Genomic DNA, 19,138 nt, shown 5'->3' with positions numbered 1-19,138 from the left:
ATTTAAAACAAACAAAAACTGAAATATGTATTGTTGTGTACTTTGAAGTGCTATAGCCTGCGTACTCAACAAACAGTGTCCATTTAACAAGATGCTTTGAGGCCCCTTTAAAGATCTCTTAAGGGCACCTGTGTTTCTCTCTTCCTGATCGTAGTGCATCAGCATATGGCTGCATGTGGTCTCCCTCTGCCCACTCACCACCCCACAACAACGCAGACCTTATTACAGCAGAAAGCTCAGGCTCATTTAGTGCAAGCCGTCCTCCATGCCATCTGCAGAACCCCTGAGCTCACAGCTGGAGTTCAGCCGCTTTCCCGACCTGCCCTTTAGGAGTCCATTAGAGCATCTTCTGGCAGCATCCGCTGACATGTCTTCCTTTTGGAAACACTTAAGAGCCGGAGTGACTGAGCCGTGTGTGGTTTACTCATAATGGGCGTGATTGATTAAACCCTGCCGATATTCGACAGCTCTTATTATGACTCCAGTCAAGCGTATTTGTTGTGGGCTAATGAAATATTAAGTGTTTTGATTTCATTTCTCTTCTCGCGCGACATCTCATTTTGCATCCACGAGGAACAGTCGGTTAAAATGATGAACTAGACGATTTCAGACAGACTCTCTTGCGGATATCAAGCTCTCAGTCTTTTACATGTTGGTGAATCATTTGTTTGGTTTAGAGAATCGGTTAACATAAATTGCAACAAACTTAGAGAGGAACCAACATTCATGTATAAGTGCCAGGCCCGTAGCCAGCCTGGTGAAAGGGGTGGTTCTTTTTTTTCTCAAAATGTGGACTTTTTTTTGCAGTTCTTCACCTCATTTTCTATTTAATTAGGATGTTTAAATACTCCAATAAGAGTCATTTTAAGCACTATTTTTTAGCTGGATTAGCTTATTGTATCCTCCATTTTTGATGTACCAAAAATATTTTCTAAAGATTTATAATAAACAGATATAAAAAAAGAGCTTCACGATTTTCTACTAGCCTCTCTTGAAAATTCATCTAACAACAACAGCCTAATTAGTATAAACAGTAAAAGTCAGTCTAGGTACTCGAAAAATGTGGAAAAAATATTTAAAAAGCCTTTACTGACATGGCTGTTTCTTAAAACTGCGGCTACACGTTTTGATAACATTTTACTTCATCAGGGTAACCTGATGTAGCCGCAGTTTTAAGGAACAGCCATGTCAATAAAGCCTTTTTATTATTTTTTCCACATTTTTTGAGTGCCTTGGACTGATTTTGATGTTTATTCTGATGAATCCCTTACACAAAAAGCCCCGACACATTATTTAAGCTACCCCTGAAAACTTTTTGTTTGATTTTGGATTTTTATACTCAGCCCAATTAGTATTAAAATTAACTTTAATAGGCTGCTTTTGGTGCTTCGGACCTTTTTATTGGTAATTTTTCTCTCTCTCAAGAATATGGTTCAAGATTTAGAATAAAAGTTAGGCTTCTTGTTAAATGTTTTTTTTTTTTAACAAGTCCGTCAATAGTGAAATTTGACTTCACTTATGTCCTATTGTGTGTTTCCTTAACCCCTTCAGACCCTGCGTCCATTACAATGGACATCACATGACAACCCATTTTTATAAAAATTTGGAACATAATTCAAGTCTGAAGGGGTTAAAACCTGTGATGGGTTATTTCCACAATTTATGATGATATAGCTGTCAAAATGGGTTAAATGAGAATATAGTGTCAAAACTTCTGGACCAATGGCAAATTTGGGATCTTAGTCTCCTGTACCACCACATCCCAAAGATGCTCTATTGGATTAAGATCTGGTGACTGTGGTGGTCATAAAGGGATGGATATGGTCAGCAACAATACTCAGGTAGGCTATAGCATTGACAATGCTCAATTGGTACTACTGGGCCCAAAGTGTGCGATAAAAAAATATCCCCCACACCATTAAACCATCACTACCAGCCTGAACCGTTGATACAATGCAAGATGGATCTATGCTTTCATGTAGTTGACGCCAAACTCTGACCCTACCATTCTGATGTTGCAGCAGAAATCGAGACTCACCAGACCAGGCAACGTTTCTCTAATCTTCTGTTGTCCAATTTTAGTGAGCCTGTGCCAACTGTAGCCTCAGTTTCCTGTTCTTATCTGACAGGAGTGGCACCCACTGTGCCACAGTGCTGCCTCCTAACAGACTTATATGATGCAATAAAAATGCTTTTTTGTTAAAGGATTACTTATATCAGCGTTAGTATCTGTCCACAACTTCCAAGTGCAGTGTAAATGAAAAAGCTCAGGAGCAAGTCCTTGTCCAACAACATTGTTTAAGTCAAGCCCCTGTAGTGCTGAATATTGCAGAAAAGCATCAAACATGAATTAATGTGTAATGTCACTTTATGTTTAATGCATGGATGCGGGAGTCACAGTGATGGCGAGTGTGCTCCAGTTCTACATGCCGTGTGTTTGCGTTCCAGCATTTCTGGTGTTCATCATCCCTCTCTGTGGACCGCATGGATGCATGCAACTAGAGAGTGTGTTCAACAAGCATGGATGTGTGCACATCCTTCACCATATCTTTCATTTTTGCTCCAGAGGATTGCTAAAACAAAATGATGTCCAAGATAAATGTCTGTAGCCAAAGCAAATGTGACAGGGATGGTGAGTGAACGGACACATACTGCTGGACCAACATATACAGTAGAAGTCGGAATTATTAGCCCCCATTTGTTTTTTCCCTAATTGCTGTTTAACAGAGAACCCTTTTTCAACACATTTCTAAACATAATAGTTTTAATAACTCATTTATAAAAACTGATTTATTTTATTGTTGCTATGCTGACAAAAAATATTATTTGACTAGATAATTTTCTATACAGCAACTATATACAGCTTAAGGTGACATTTAAAGGCTTAACTAGGTTAATTAGGTTAACTAGGCAGGTTAGGCTAATTAGGCAAGTTATTGTAAAACAATGGTTTGTTCTGTAGACTATCGAAAAAAACTAGCTTAAAGGGGCTAATAATTTTGACCTTAAAATGGTGTTGAAAAAATTAATAACTGCTTTTATTCTAGCCTAAATAAAACAAATAAGACTTTCTCCAGAGGAAAAAATACTATCAGACATACTGTGAAAATTTCCTTGCTCTGTTAAACATCATTTGGGAAATATTTAAAAAAGAAAAATATTCAAAGGGGGGCTAATAATTTAAATTTTAACTGTATACTGAGGGATAGAGTGGATTTAATGAGTTTTCTCTCATGGGTCAAATTTAATTATATAAATATATGACCTATGATCCTATGAATTACTGTTATTGTTTACATTTTTTAATTTATTGTTTAAATGCATATCTGAATGCACAAATGCAACTGAAATGTGAATTTATATATATATAAGTTTATGTGATTTTTTTTTTAATTTTATGTAAAAATTAAATAAATATGTAGGTAAAAAAATGTGTAAAAATTAAGATAAAATATGATTTAACTGATTATAAGATTTCTGGACATTGCATTTGCTTTCCAACCTACTGGCTGTTTCTCAGTATGCGTTCTTGAGCGATCTTGTGTCCTCTTGTTCTTGTGTGACGTCATCATCAACTGCCAAAGTTCAGTTCCAAAACTCAAGACCGCAAAACAGAGGACAAGTGAAAGTTCCTGGATGTGTTCTTGATATCGAGAATGCATCGATGCAGACTTGAACTCGCTCGAGAATTCCCAGAAGTAATTGCCGCTGAATAAAGGAGGTGGGGGCGAAGCAGTGGCGCAGTAGGTAGCGCTGTCGCCTCACAGCAAGAAGGTCGCTGGTTCGATCCTCGGCTCAGTTGACGTTTCTGTGAGGAGTTTGCATGTTCTCCCTGCGTTCGCGTGGGTTTCCTCCGAGTTCTTTGGTTTGCCCCCACAGTCCAAAGACATGCGGTACAGGTAAATTGGGTAGGCTAAATTGTCCGTAGTGTGTGAGTGTGTGTGAATGTGTGTGTGGATGTTTCCCAAAGATGGGTTGCGGCTGGAAGGGCATCCATTGTGTAAAAAAAACTTGCAGGATAAGTTGGCGGTTCATTCCGCTGTGGAGACCCCGGATTAATAAAGGGACTAAGCCAACAAGAAAATGAATGAATGAATAAAGGAGGTGGGAAGCGCAGCATTGTAAATAGATTTATTATATATTAGTGTTTAAATCATTTCCCATTAAAAACGCGTGAAGGTCATGTGACCAACAGGAAGAACCACGGAAGAACGCAGCATCTCATTTCTCACAGGACGCATTCTCTGTTCTCGCAGTCTCCTGAGATCAATCTTTCAAGATCATTTGGCAAGACCGGTCTCCAGAAGAACGCAAGTTCGCTCTCTGCACTCTTGGAATGGAGAAAGTCAGTGTAAGATGTAGACCAATCAGAACAGAGCAGGCTCTTTAAGAGGGGGGATTCAGAGAGACCAAATGCTTAAACCATATCACTTTCTAAATAGAAATGATGCTGCTATACAGTTTTCGAATAATACCGTGGCCTTTGGTTGAGCCCACTTTTTTTTTTAAATTCTATATAAGACAGAATCCCTGTACTTAAACAGCAAGATATAAAAAAAAATCTATAAATATAAAACATATATTTATATAATGGTGACAATTACAAAGTAATTCTGTTTACTTTCTCGCTAAAAAGCGTTTGTTTTTCCATCAATAACAATAAAAATATCTCATTCATTCATTTTCTTTTCAGCTTAGTCCCTTTATTAATGAGGGGTTGCCACAGCAGACTGAACCGGCAACTTATCCAGCATATGTTTTATGCAGCAGATGCCCTTCCAGCTGCAAACCATCACTGGGAAACATCCATACAATCTCATTCACACACATACTGTACACTACAGCCAATTTAGTTTATTCAATTTACCTATATTTCTTTGGGCTTGTGGGGGAAACCGGAGCACCCAGAGGAAACCCATGCGAACAGCGGGAGAACATGCAAACTCCACACAGAAATGCCAACTAATCCAGCCGACCTAACCTCATCATGTAGCCTATAATTTTTCTGTTCGCTCTATAAGCTCAAGATGATGGCATTAAGGACAGCATATGCTTTTTTTATTTTACATAGGCCTATAGAATGTCATGAGATCTCACTTTTCACTCCGGTAAAACATAATTGCAATTTCAAAAATGAAAGAAACTCCATTGAAAGGGGTTCCTTTTTGTCAAGTTTATCTGCGTTCCGCTTCTATGTATATTATGTGTGAATCTACATGTATTTTTTTTTACCTTGGATGGATGCAAACATATTGTGTGACCAAAGCAACCTTTTATATAGCATAATAGGGGTGCATTAACATCTAGAATTTTAATGGAATGTCTCAATACCAAGATACTTATTATATGATATGATAAACTTATTGCCTTTGTTAATTGTTTTAAAATTGTTTCATTCTTCCCTTTAACATCTAGTGTACAGTGTGGGACTGGGACTCGAACGGAAAGCACGATTTCATAGGGGAGTTTCAAGCTACATTCAAAGAGATGCGATCAGCGATGGATGGAAAACAGGTATCAGTTTTAAACTTGTCATGAAAAAATATTAATTAGCACCCTCACGTCCAGCACACAGCTCCTCAAGCCAAGCAGCTTTCTAAATCCAACTGGCTTTATTTGACAAGCTCTCTGAATTATTGGGATCAGGTTAAGCTAATGATGTGTAGCAACTAGTTCAAAGAGTAATCAGCAGAAGAGAAGCATGAAAGATAAAAAAAAATGAGGTTACGTGAGGAGATATTCATGTGGGTCACAGTCAGTTTAGCTTTCATACTCTTAATAACCGATTCAAGAGAGAACTACTTTCGGTTTCCTGAAGAAAACTCCAGGATTTTTCTGACATTTTCTCATCTGATAGATAGATAGATAGATAGATAGATAGATAGATAGATAGATAGATAGATAGATAGATAGATAGATAGATAGATAGATAGATAGATAGATAGATAGATAGATAGATAGATAGATAGATTTATTGATAGATAGATAGATAGATAGATAGATAGATAGATAGATAGATAGATAGATAGATAGATAGATAGATAGATAGATAGATAGATAGATAGATAGATAGATAGATTTATTGATAGATAGATAGATAGATAGATAGATAGATAGATAGATAGATAGATAGATAGATAGATAGATAGATAGATAGATAGATAGATAGATAGAAAGAGACAGACAGACAGATCTATCTATCTATCTATCTATCTATCTATCTATCTAGCTATCTATCTAGCTATCTATCTAGCTATCTATCCATCTATGTATGGACGGACAGACAGACAGATAGTCAGACAAACAGACAGATACTTTTCAAGATGGACCTGACATACACATACCAAAAAACAAAAACATAATTAAACTTGAAATGACTGGCTTCAAAAGCACAATGTGCCCTAATGGAATTATTATTAGAATAATAGCTTAATTAGAATATTCATAATGACACTGCTGATGGATTGACTTTGTTGTTCTGTAATGTCCTTAGCAACAGTGTGTTGCTTTACACTTTAAATGTCAGGCAAACACAGACAAAATCATCACTTTAGAGTTCGTAGCACTCCACCTCCAGATCTCCTAATGTCCATTAAGTCATTCTGCATGACTGTACTTTGGCATTTATGCTTACTACATTCCAAGATCACTATGTACTTAGTGGAATAATAATGAATATAATTTTTAAGATCAAAATAATCGATAATGAGAATGTTGTTCTGTGTAAGTTCTTTTCAATGCATCCATGGCGAACATTCTACAATGTGGAGCGAGCTCTAAAAATGGCTCCAGTGATTACCCATTGTTTAAAGACTTCATTAGACAGCATCTCGTCATGCATTTGAAAACAATAAGCCATTGTGTTTTAAGCTGTCAGTTAATCATAACTCTGCTAGCATGCACGAATATGGCTACATGACACCTCGTTCTCTTGTGAAGTCTTGAACGCTCGGAGCTGGTATCTCAAGACCGCAGGCATCAGTACCACATTCTGCTAATTATTTTACAGCATTTCTCCCAGGCTCGACATCATTCCTCATTATTATGACTAAAATAGTTGTTTTTTCCAAGTCTATTGTCTATTCTCAAACGCTTGTTTTGGCCCTCCCTGCTCCAAGGGGAACAATTATGCACCATCTTTCACATTATAATGAAGCTGTTTCATTGTTCAAGTTGTTTTCAACCAATACTGATGGTTGCGTTTTATTTTATTTTTAATTTTTAAATGACAGGTCCAGTGGGAATGCATAAACCCCAAATACAAAGTCAAGAAGAAGAATTACAAGAACTCTGGGATTGTCATTCTGAACCAGTGCAAGGTAATTGTTTTTCATCATAAATCGACGCTCTCTAGAGGACATCTGGACCTTGGCTGCTCCCCGTAGGCCCTGTATTTCAAAAAGTGGCAGTGTCATACTGTCAGCAGAGGCGTTGATGGTTACAGTAGATGAAGGTGGGAACTTCACACGGCTCAAAGTCATTACATTTGGCTAAAACGTAGTGGTGAGAATAGTAATGAAACATCACACTCAAGTAAAAGTACCATTACTTGCCAAGAAATGTAGTGCAATATCTGATCTAAACACTACTCAAGCAAGCAAAAAGTACAGAAATGCAGCTTAAATCAGTGCCATTTTTCTTTTAAAGGTTCCATGAAGTTCTTTTAAATGTGCAGTTTTAATTCAGTGTTTGACGTAACATCAACCGAAACATTAAGAGAGAAAGGGACATAGTGTAGCTTCTCCACTGAACTGTCAATAGCAGTCAATAGCGTTTTGTTTTATCACAGCTCTGCCAATGAGAGTGGTTGAGCTCAAGCGCATCAGATGAAAAGCAAGTGAGAACCTTCATAAATGGGGCAAGGCATTTCAGATACTAGCAACATAGGCTCATTCAAAAAAACGTAGCCTTATATACATTTCTTCATCTCTAGTGTACAAATTATGTAGCCAGAAGTATGTATGGCTTCGTCTTGATAATGAATGCTAAGGGGTGGTATGACGCAGTTCCTTTTTGCGCTTATCATCTGACCGCTTCTCTACGTATGGACGGATTTCCTGCTGTTACCAGTTTGACCAGTAGTTTGCTGTGTAAGTCAGCGGACTTAAGACGCAAAGAGTAGTTGACCACGATGACGAGGGTTTGAGTCTGTCGAAGAATGTTCAGTAGTAATGTTTAATTTAATGTTCCCACTTTTACACACGTTGATCAGTTTAAGATAACATTAAAATTAAGATTTTAAAGTGTACTTGTGTGTCTGCCTTTATTATTGATCAAGTGGTAAGTGTGTCTCACACCGGATACGCCGCTCAGTGCTGCGTCATGACGCTTATTTAAAATGAAACTATTCATATGACGCTCTGTGGCGCGGCAGAAATATAACTAGTCGTGGCTAGGTGTAATGGACAGCCGCCGACTTGGTGCGCTGGTGTGTGTTCCCTGATAGAAACCGGTTTAGAATTCTAAAATGCATGGCGCTGAGTGGTACGGTGTGGCACGTCGCTGAGCAGCGCTTCTGGTGTGCAACCCCCTGCAGAGGTTGATATGACATTTTGAATGTAAGCAGTAATGAAAAATAGTTTTTAGAACGAGTAATTATCTCATTAATCTAGTTACAGTACATGCCCCTGTCGAAGATCAGTGAATTTAAGCTAATTATTAATTTCTTGCAGTAATATTACAGGTAAACTTAACTATGGTATTGAATCTGATTGTAATTTTCTCAAAAAAGCACAAGCCATGCTTATAACTTTGTTCTTTGTGTGACTGAAATGTAGGCAAGGAATGAATAAGGCTAAGGCGAGAAATACCACTTAGTTTTTTAAAAAAGAGGAGGAGACCAACAGAAACTCTGAGTTTAGAGAATAAAACCTGCTCCTGACCAGGTTAGGTTCACAGAGTAAGTTACCATGGTAAATAACCCAAAGTAAAAGTTACCTCTCTTTCAGAAACAGGCTTGACTTACCCTGCTTTCTCGAGTTTAACAAACCTGCCATTTTGAAAAGGAAAACCCAGAGTTTCTCTCATTTTAAGGTTAACATACTCTGAGTTTTTACTTAACCTCGGGGCCCAGCACTATCAAATCGCTGAACTGGGAGTGTGGCAATACAGCACACCAGAGTATAAATAAACAAGACATTATTAAACTGAATACATACAGGAGTAAGACACAGGTGAAAATGCTGAACACTAACACACGGCGGGAAAACAGAACAAAGATTCTGTAATTGATTTAGTTATTGTTTAAGGCGCTTTGGTGACATCAGTCATCGTACAGTAGTCATCCTTCATCTTGTCATCAGTCATATGCAGTCTAATAAGTCTCTTGCTCATTGTGCAATAATTTAGCATCTTCATGGGAACTTTTGATGCTTCCACACTGTACATGTTTGCTACATTAATAAAGCATCCGTGTATTTAGGTCAGTCTGTCTCATGCGATTTTTCTATGCATGATTTAATTGGATGACTTTTTCTACTTAGCCAATCACAGCAGACAAGAAACAATAAACATACAAAAGTAATGAAAGCAGGATGAAAGAAAGTAGTGTTTTAAAATACCGATACAGCACTAAAAAATGTACTCAAGTAAAAGTACACCTTTTAAAACTACTTACAATTCCTGAGAAAAAACTACTCAGTTACTGTGATTTGAGTGTTTGTAATTTCCTACTTTACACCACTGCTAAGAAGTGATATCCCTGCTCTGTAAATGCCCACTGAATCTGATCATAGTTGACATAAATTAGAAATGATGAGAAGATGATAACAGCATAAAAGTGCTTGAATTGAGATAACCTGTCCTTTTGTGTCCGCAGATAATTAAGATGCATTCCTTCCTGGACTACATTATGGGTGGCTGCCAAATACAGTTTACAGTAAGTCCGGGCTTACAGCACTCACACTCTCTTAGCCATTTATCGGTGCTTACATCAATAAAACTAATAACCCATTATCATTTGTTTTTCTCTGACATTGGCATAGCCTGGAGTTTTGTGTAATGAATTGTGTTATTATTAGTCAGAGCACTCGTGATTTATTATTCATTACCTTGTACATACTAATGAGAACAGGGAAAGCAAAGTGTCATTCTGAATGTTCAGTTTTTGCATAATTTATTAAGCAATAAATGTATCTCCTGCTTGTTTTCGCATGGCACCTTTGTGTGCATCGCTGTGTTCAATTATTTTTTGTATTATCGGTCACTGTAAGATGTTACAGTCTCCTAAAAGGGTTATTTACATAATTGAAATAATAAATGAAAAATTGCTCTCATGTTTGATTTATGAATTTAAATTACATAATAAGTGTTGATAAAGCATGCTGGTAGACCTGTAATTTTTATTTTCTGCTTTACACAGAAAACTATTACTATTAACAGGGGTTTTATGTTGAGGGGTGTGATTAATTTAATATTACAGTGAATAAAAAACTTATTTTAAAACGTTTTGAGATCTCTAAAAACTCAAAAATGAAAATTCTGCCATCATTTACTAACTTCCTTATTGGGCCCTATCATATACACCTGGCGCAAGATGTGTATATGTAGCTATTTTCAGACTAGCGCAACAGTAATTTTCACGTTTTGTGCCACATTGTTTAGCAAATTAATTTGTTCCACTTTATGGACTTTATGGTGTGCTGGTCTAAAAACGAGCTTGTTTGGAATGTTTGCTGTTGGAGCATTGCTATTTTGAGAAACTGAAATAGACTTCACCATTAAAGTCCAGTGCAGAGCGCATTTAGTTATGCACCTATGTGGGTCCAAGTGCTTACACATTGCTTAATACACACAGGATGTACAGCAATACACAAATATCTGACAATGTATGACAATTTGCATTATTATTATTATTAAATTGTTAGTAGTAGTATTATTTATTTTACACATATTTATGTTTGTTTTATTAAAAACAAGCTTAGATTGGTCCACCTGTAGAGTTCGGGAGACAGATGGATCACCATTTGGGACAATATGAAGTGTGTTTGGATATAACTTTGGTTGTGTGTTTTTTTTGACCACACTTCGTTATTCAGTTCTTTTTTACCGCAAATGAATAAATGAACAATAATAACAAAGTTATATAAGTTAAGTTATATCCAAACAAACTTTATATTGCCCCATATGGTCCAAAACCTGACAGGTGGACATATCTAAGCTTGATTTTGCATAAAAAATCTAAACATGTATATAATAAATAATTCTACTACTAATAGCAACAATATACAAAAGCAAGTTGTCATAAATAAACTGAAAAAAGCCCACAGAGATGAAGAAGACATACAGGTACTGATTTTCTGTAATATTTTGCTCCTTTAATTCTTTTTTATTTGTAGAGATATTTGCGTATTGCTGTACATCCTGTGTGTTTTAAGCAATGTGTAGCAAAGTGCACAACTAGGTGCTCTGCAGTGGACTTTAGACCTGCTTTCAGCTGGTCTATTGCAGTCTATTTTAGTTTTTCAAAATAGCAATGCACCAACAATGCGCCTTAACACACCTCTTTTCTAGACTGGAGCACCCATGAATCCTCAAAGTGGCGCAAATAAATTAGCTATTTAAACTGTGACAGAAAATGGAAAAATTAGGGATGAGCTGGTATAAAAATAGCAACACGTCACGGCAAACACATCTTGTGCCTTATTGTGTCAGGTGTATGATAGAGCCCTTATTTTTTGCACCTTGATCATTAAAATAGAGCTTGAAAAGAGACAAAAAAAGTTTACACAAAAATGTAAATTCTGTCATCATTTACTCACTTGTTTTAAACTAGTTTAAGTTTCTTTCTTCTGTTGATCACAAGAGAAGATTATTTTGAAGAAACTTCTAACCATTGACATCTATAATTGAAAAAAAAAATATCATGGAAGTAAATGGTTACAGATTCTTCAAACATTCTTCAAAATATCTTTTTTGTGTGTTCAACAGTAGAAAACTCAAATATGTTTTGGGTAAGTAAATGGTGACAGAATGTAATTTTTGGGTAAACCGTCCCTTTAAATTTGAATTGCTTACCTTCCTCTGCAGAACACAAAAGTTGAACCAAATGTTTAAAAATAGCAACCAAATATTTATTTTTCCCATTGGTTAATAGAACTCAATGGGAACTAAAACTGTTTTGTTTATGTTGTTTATGTTTTATGTTTAGTAAGAAAGAAAGTGGCACAGTTTTGGAAAGAAAAGAGGGTGAGTGAAGGATGACAGAATTTTCAGTTTTTGATGGACCATCCTTTCATAAAATAGCATTGGTTTTAAAGTGATAAAAAACATATTAAATCAAGCACATCTGCAGTTCTGCTGCATGGTTTTAGTTATAAATTGCTAATATTTTTGTTATTAAGCTTATTTCATAATTATACAAGTCCCATGCCTACTTTAAGTCACAAATTATACAGCTCTCTGCTTTCTCTCTGTCGATGCCATTAGGAGGCAGTGCTCTGTAGAGAAATCTCCACATGGTGTATACATTTTGAGTAATTAGCATCAAAACTCCACTTTGACTGCTGCTTGTCTTTTCAGGTAGCGATTGATTTCACAGCCTCTAATGGGGATCCGAGGAACAGTTGTTCATTACACTACATCCACCCCTACCAGCCTAACGAGTATCTGAAAGCTTTAGTCGCAGTGGGGGAGATTTGCCAAGACTATGACAGGTGAGCAGGCTGAGCAGCCAATCAAATCCCTACTTCAGCTCTCCAGGTTCTTGACTACCCCACACAGTAGTTGTTTAGATTCACACACATGTAAGTCGGATTCTCTTTACTGAGAGTGTGCAGTGTTTTGACAGTATAGTCTGCAGCCTGAACATTGGTATTTTGTATATGACAAAATGAGTGTATAGGCTGAGCAAAAAAAGACAGAAAAATGTGAATGAAGGGGATTTTTGGCAGACCAGCCGGGTCCCCAAACCTTGCAGATGTGTGTGCATCATTCTCCACTGACAGCTGTTTAAATGTAGACATGTATTCTGACTCAAGATCATTTTCTTTTTAAGAAATAACTAAATATTTCATATGATAGTGGGTGTTTTACTTGTGACAAAAATGTATACACTTGAAGTCAGAATTTTTAGCCCCCCTGAATTATTAGCCCCGTTTAGTTTTTTCCCCAATTTCTGTTTAACAGAGAGCAGAGTTTGTTCAACATATTTTTAAACATAATAGTTTTACTAACTCATCTCTAATAACTGATTTAGTTTATCTTTATCATGATGGCAGTAAGTATTATTTTACTAGATATTTTTCAAGACACTTCTGTACAGCTTAAAGTGACATTTAAAGGCTTAACTAGAGTAATTAGGTTAAGTAGGCAGGTTAGGGTAATTAGGCAAGTTATTGTATAACGATGGTTTGTTCTGTAGATTATAAATAAAAAAAAAATTAGCTTAAAGGGGCTAATAATATTGTCCTTAAAATGTTTTTTTTTTAATTAAAAATTGCTTCTATTTTAGCCAAAATAAATCATATAACTTCCTCCAGAAGAAAAAAACATTATCAGACATACTGTGAAAATTCCCTTGCTCTGTTAAACTTCATTTGGGAAATATTAAAAAAAAAAAAAAAAAAATCAAAGGTGGGATAATAATTCAACTGTATATATTTTCTGAAGCCCTGAAGCAAAGTCAGTGTTCAGGCCACATATTTTCTAACATGTGCTAGTCTGAAACTAGTTTCCTTTACCAGCGACAAAAATATATATGTATTTTTGAAGCCCTCAAGCAAAGTCAGTGTTCAGGCCATACATTTTCTAACATCTGCTGGTCTAAAACTGGTTTCCTAAGGCGGTGCCTTCATAGAAAACACTGTCCGTTAAGTCAGTAAGGGAGTTACTGCCATAGGCAAAAGAAAAGTATAAAAATGTGATGCCATGAAAACGTATCAAGAGTCAAGACAGAAAAGGCAGATAAAAACCCTGGAAACAGATTATCTCTCTCAATCACTCAATTTCTGGTATAATCTAAATGTTTTATGTGCATCAGGGAGTTGCTAACAATATGCACAGCAATCCTGGACTCTCCAATAATTATTAGGGCGTACTCACACTATGTACAGTTGCCTTGAACCACTCACAACTCACATTGCATTCGGGCCTGAGCACGCTTATGTCATCAACGATTCACTGTTCAGTTTAAGCACTCTCGTTCAGCTCAGTGGAGATTTCTTTATATCGATATATCATTTTAAGTCTTTGATATGCAGTGACACGCAGTCAAATATTTCATCGAACAGGTCAGCCACTTTTGACGCGCATAAACAATCATTAAGTCCTTGTGCTGCAGGAATTATGAGGTTGCTGAAAGTGCAGCTGTTGTGCAGTGAGGGGTTTGTATCAAAGCACAAACCAAGCATGAAGACAAAGGAATTGTCTGTAGACCTCCTAGACAGGATTGTCTTGAGGCACAAGGCTGGGGGAGGTTACATAAAAATTTCAGCTGCTCTGAAAGTTACAATGAGCACTGTGGCCTCCATTATCCGTAAGTGGAAGATGTTTAGAACCACCAAGACTCTTGCTAGAGCTGGCCGGCCATCCAAGCTGAGTGATTGGGGGAGAAGGGCCTTAGTCAGGGAGGTGATAAATAACCTGATGGTCACTCTGTCTGAGATCCAGCATTCTTCTGTGAAGAGAGGAGAATTTTACTGAGGGACAACCACCTGTGCAGAATCCATCAATCAGGCCTGTATGGTAGAGTGGCCAGACGGAAGCCACTCCCTACCTGGAATTTGCCAAAAGGCATCTGAAGGACTCTCAGAAAATAAGAAACAAAATTATCTGGTCTGATGAGACTAAAATTGAACTCTTTGGAGTGAATGCTAGGCACCACTCATCACCAGGCTAATACCATCCCTACAATGAAGCATGGTGGTGGCAGCATCATGCTGTGGAGATGTTTTTCAGCAGCAGGAACTGGAAGACTAGTCAGGATAGAGGGAAAGATGAATGCAGCAATGTACAGAGACATCCCGAATGAAAACCAGCTTCAGAGTACTCTCGATCTCAGACTGGGCCGGCGGTTCATCTTCCAGCAGGACAATGACCCAAAGCACACTGCCAAAATATCAATGGAGGGGCTTCACAATAACTCTGTGAATGTCCTTGAGTGGCCAGAGCCCAGACCTAAATCCTATTGAACATCTCTGGAGAGATCTGAAAATGGCTGTACACCGTCACTTTCCATCCAACCTGATAGAGCTTGAGAGGTACTGCAAAGAGGACTGGGCAAAAATTCCCAAAGACAGGTGTGCCAAGCTTGTGGCATCATATTCAAAAAGACTTGAGGCTGTAATTGCTGCCAAAGGTGCATCAACAAAGTATTGAGCAAAGGCTGTGAATACTTATGTACATGTGATTTTTCAGTTTTTCATTTTTAATAAATTTGCAACAATTTCAAAAAATCTTTTTTCACATTGTCATTATAGGGTATTGTGTGTAGAATGTAGAGGAAATAAATTAATTTAATCCAGTTTTGGAATAAGGCTGTAAAATAAAAGTGTGGAAAAAGTGAAGCACTATGAATACTTTCCGGATGCACTGTAGATAGGCATCTGTTATTGTCAAGTTGACTTTTATTAGACCTGTGGCCTTTGCATTTGACTAACATGCTTTTTTGACCACTGAGCTGTTATTCCATCTCTTTGAAAGGTCATTGAAAAGCTCATTTCCAGCACCATGTCGAGCTCTGGCATCACTCTAAAACCAGATGAATGCACATCCATCAGGCACTTTGCTTGGGATGAAATCTGAAATCAGAGCGGATGCTGATTTGGCAGGCTCTAACAATAATAATTATGCAAATTTGTGTCCATTACAAATGAGCAATAATCAGAGGCCATTGAGTAAGGAAAGCACGATGGGAAATTTGGTAAGTAATCCCCAAGATCCTGCATACCTGCCAGCTCTAATCTCATGTCTGCTTTCGCTTCCATGCAGTGACAAAATGTTCCCGGCGTTTGGCTTTGGTGCTCGGATACCTCCAGACTTCAAGGTAACTTCTGTAGCATTTATAGCGATGGGGGAGCAGTGGGATTTTTAATTAACAGGATGAACTGGGAGCGATGTTTCTCACTAGGCGTATGCTGGAGTAATTCTTGTACTGAAATCAGCAGGTTCATTTCCCTCAGACAGATCATTCGCTTTTGAGCTGTACTGAGAAAAATTTGTATTATTCTTAGGCTTTTGGAATTTTGATTAGGTGGATTGAATATCTGAATGTGCTGTCCTCACTCCAGAGGTATTGTTAAAAACTTTTTAGAGTATTACAATTTTGTATTTGAAAAACTCTACACAGTAAAGCAAAGGATATTGAATCCCCCTGAAGGGGCTATTGACCAGTAACACTGACCAAATGATTGCATAATATCCTGCTTATTTTAGAACTACTGACTTTACTCAAAAATTAATGGATATTAATGGAAGTATTGATTTGTGTTTAGTTTATTTATTATGTGAAAAGAAAGAGACTGCAAATTGATAGCAGGGTTACGAAACTACCACAGCTTTGCTTGGGAATTTAGTAGTATATTTGACCATACAGTACATTTCAGCAACTGACCAGTCAAGATATTGGGACCAACAACAAAAGTGCGTGATTGAACAAGTATTGGAATAATTAAGGAATAATTTCAGTTGAACCAATCAGAAACTAACAAACAAGCAATTAAATTAATGTGTCGACAAATGTTGCTTTAATGTGTCTACTTTTACACAAAATGATGGGATGTCATCATGACTTGATGGTTAACCATATTTAAACTGATTCACTGAATCAAATCAACCAAAAGAATGTTTGCAGAAATGAAAATGGATTACACATAATGTTGAGATGTTTTTTTTTTTTTTATCAAGTGAATGAATCATCATTTTGAACAAAACAGTTGAGTGCATATTTCTAGTATTCACTCATAAAGGCAGTTTATTTTCAGTTGCTGAATTTGCTTAACAAATTGTTGAATTATCAATGACTTTGTCATAAAAAATGATTTTTTACCACATAGTATTGGTGGATACGAGAACAGAAAATACACCTAATGGGAACACATCGATTTAGAAGAAACTCACACATATCACAAAAATTTTTTTAACCTCACACAAGATGTTTCTTCAGTCAATTCAAACAAGGAATATTTAGCATGATACATAAAACTGTTTTTTTTTCCTATGTTTAAAAGATCACCCGAGATATGTAAACACATGCGTTTATTTGTAGAAACTGGTTCCATTGAACTAGCAACACACACTACAAAAGGCCCTATTGCACTTCACAACTTTAAAAGGTTGATCTTTACTGGATATCCGGAAATTCTGAATCTCAGAAACCTCATATGTGGCCACTGTTGGGATTTATTTGCTATTAAAACCTGATTAAAAATAATGACTAGTGCTGTGGTTGCAATATACATTAGGTAAATATGCCAACATCCGTAATTTGTAATGATTTTTGGACTGACTAGGCTGAGCTTAAAAGGAATTGTAACTTTTTTTGCGTTGTAAGGAAAGTATATATATATAAGTATACACTCATCGGCCACTTTATTAGGTACACCTTACTAGTACCGGGTTGGACTACCTTTGTTTCGGCTGCATCCATGATGCAAATCTTCTGTTCCTCCACATCCCAATGGTGCTCCATTGAATTGAGAGCTAGTGACTGTGGAGGTAGTTTAAGTACAGTGAACTCATTGTCATGTTCAAAAAACCAGTCAAGAGATGATTCATGCTTCATGACATGACGCATTATCCTGGTGGAAGTAGCCATCAGAAGTTGGGTACACTGTGGTCATAAAAAGATGGGCATGGTCAGCAACAATACAAAGGTAGGCTGTGGGTTGACAAGATGCTCAATTGGAACTAATGAGCCCAAAGTGTGCCAAGTAAATATCCCCCACACCATTACACCACCACTACCAGTCTAAACCATTAATACAAGACAGGATGGATCCATGCTTTTATCTCGTTGACGTCAAATTCTGACCCTACCATCTGAAAGTCACAGCAGAAAGATTCATCAGACCAGGCAACGTTTTTCCAATTTTCTATTGTCCAATTTTGGTGAGCCTGTGCCAATTGTAGCACCAGTTTCCTGTTCTTAGCTGACAAAAATGGTACTCAGTGTGGTCTTTTGCTTCTGTAGCCCATCCACTTTAAAGGCCCGTGCACACTGAGACGTTTTTTGGTTGCGTTTTTCGTCGCCATTAAACACCTCGTGAGTAAATAAAGGACGTCAATGTGATCGTGCACACCAACGCGCAAAACGACAGGCGTAAAAGCATTTTTTTATTTTTTAAAACGCATCATGCCTGTTTTTTTGTTTTGACGCACCGCGTCAAGACCTTCTCCACCAATCAGGTTGGCACTTTTGGTCATGTCCACGGAGCTGCTGAAGTTACAGTAAACAGCACTTGGAGGTGCTCAAGCACAAAACTGTCAATGCAAGTACTCATTGAAGATGATGCTTAGAGGCGATATGAACGTGGAGCTGCTTATTGCACTGCTGAACAATAATCATTTCTTCATCGCTAGAGCTAGAGCTGCTACTCAAACCATCCATAACAACAAGCATGTCAAATTGTCTTCTTCTTCTCTGTTACAAGCGGGTGTCAGAAGCTTAAAGTTGTGTAGCGCTATTTAACGTCAAGGAGTGATTTTGCATACTCTTCTGCTTAACGCCAGTGTAAATCGATTGGGTCTGAATCCGGAAAAATGTCTTGAAAACTCTGACAATGAACGCACACGAAAAGTGTCGGTTCTCGGTGTGTACATCTCGGTGTGTACGAGCCTTAAGGTTGGACGTGTTGTGCATTCAGGAATGCTCTATTGCATACCTCAGTTGTAACGAGTGGGTCTGGCACTAACAATCATGCCACTTTCAAAGTCACTTAAATCACCTTTCTTCCCTATTCTGATTTTCGGTTTGAACTGCAGCAGATCGTCTTGACCATGTCTATACACCTGAATGCATTGAGTTGCTGCCATGTGATTGATTGATAAGAAATTTACGTTAATGAGCAGTTGGACAGGTGAACCAAATAAAGTGGCCTGTAAGTGTATATAAATGTATACAATATAATTTGTATGAAAACGTACAATTTTTAAAATAAGGAATGCCCCAAAACTTTAACCCTAAACCTATTCCCCAGTGAGT

The 19,138-nt window shown here is 37.3% G+C and overlaps 2 protein-coding genes across 6 annotated transcripts in view; one reads left to right on the top strand and one right to left on the bottom strand.

Annotated features, from left to right (window-relative positions):
- Positions 1-19,138, bottom strand: part of nek11 (NIMA-related kinase 11) — a 246,927-nt gene that overhangs the window by 26,320 nt on the left and 201,469 nt on the right. The window lies entirely within an intron of this gene.
- The window catches only part of cpne4a (copine IVa), a 118,668-nt gene that overhangs the window by 77,848 nt on the left and 21,682 nt on the right, over positions 1-19,138 (top strand). For all 4 annotated transcript variants that reach the window (XM_087287737.1, XM_087287738.1, XM_087287736.1 and 1 more), the window contains 5 exons: positions 5,416-5,514; positions 7,233-7,319; positions 9,818-9,877; positions 12,520-12,653; positions 15,928-15,982. In XM_087287737.1, coding sequence (XP_087143863.1) covers positions 5,416-5,514; positions 7,233-7,319; positions 9,818-9,877; positions 12,520-12,653; positions 15,928-15,982 — 435 coding nt within the window. The remainder of the gene's footprint in view (positions 1-5,415; positions 5,515-7,232; positions 7,320-9,817; positions 9,878-12,519; positions 12,654-15,927; positions 15,983-19,138) is intronic.

This window comes from Danio rerio, chromosome 16, assembly GCF_052040795.2.
Source record: "Danio rerio strain M-AB ecotype USA chromosome 16, GRCz13ab, whole genome shotgun sequence".
Lineage (NCBI taxonomy): Eukaryota > Metazoa > Chordata > Actinopteri > Cypriniformes > Danionidae > Danio > Danio rerio.
Note: the sequence above shows the minus strand (reverse complement) of the source record. Positions and strands in the feature narration are given on the sequence as shown.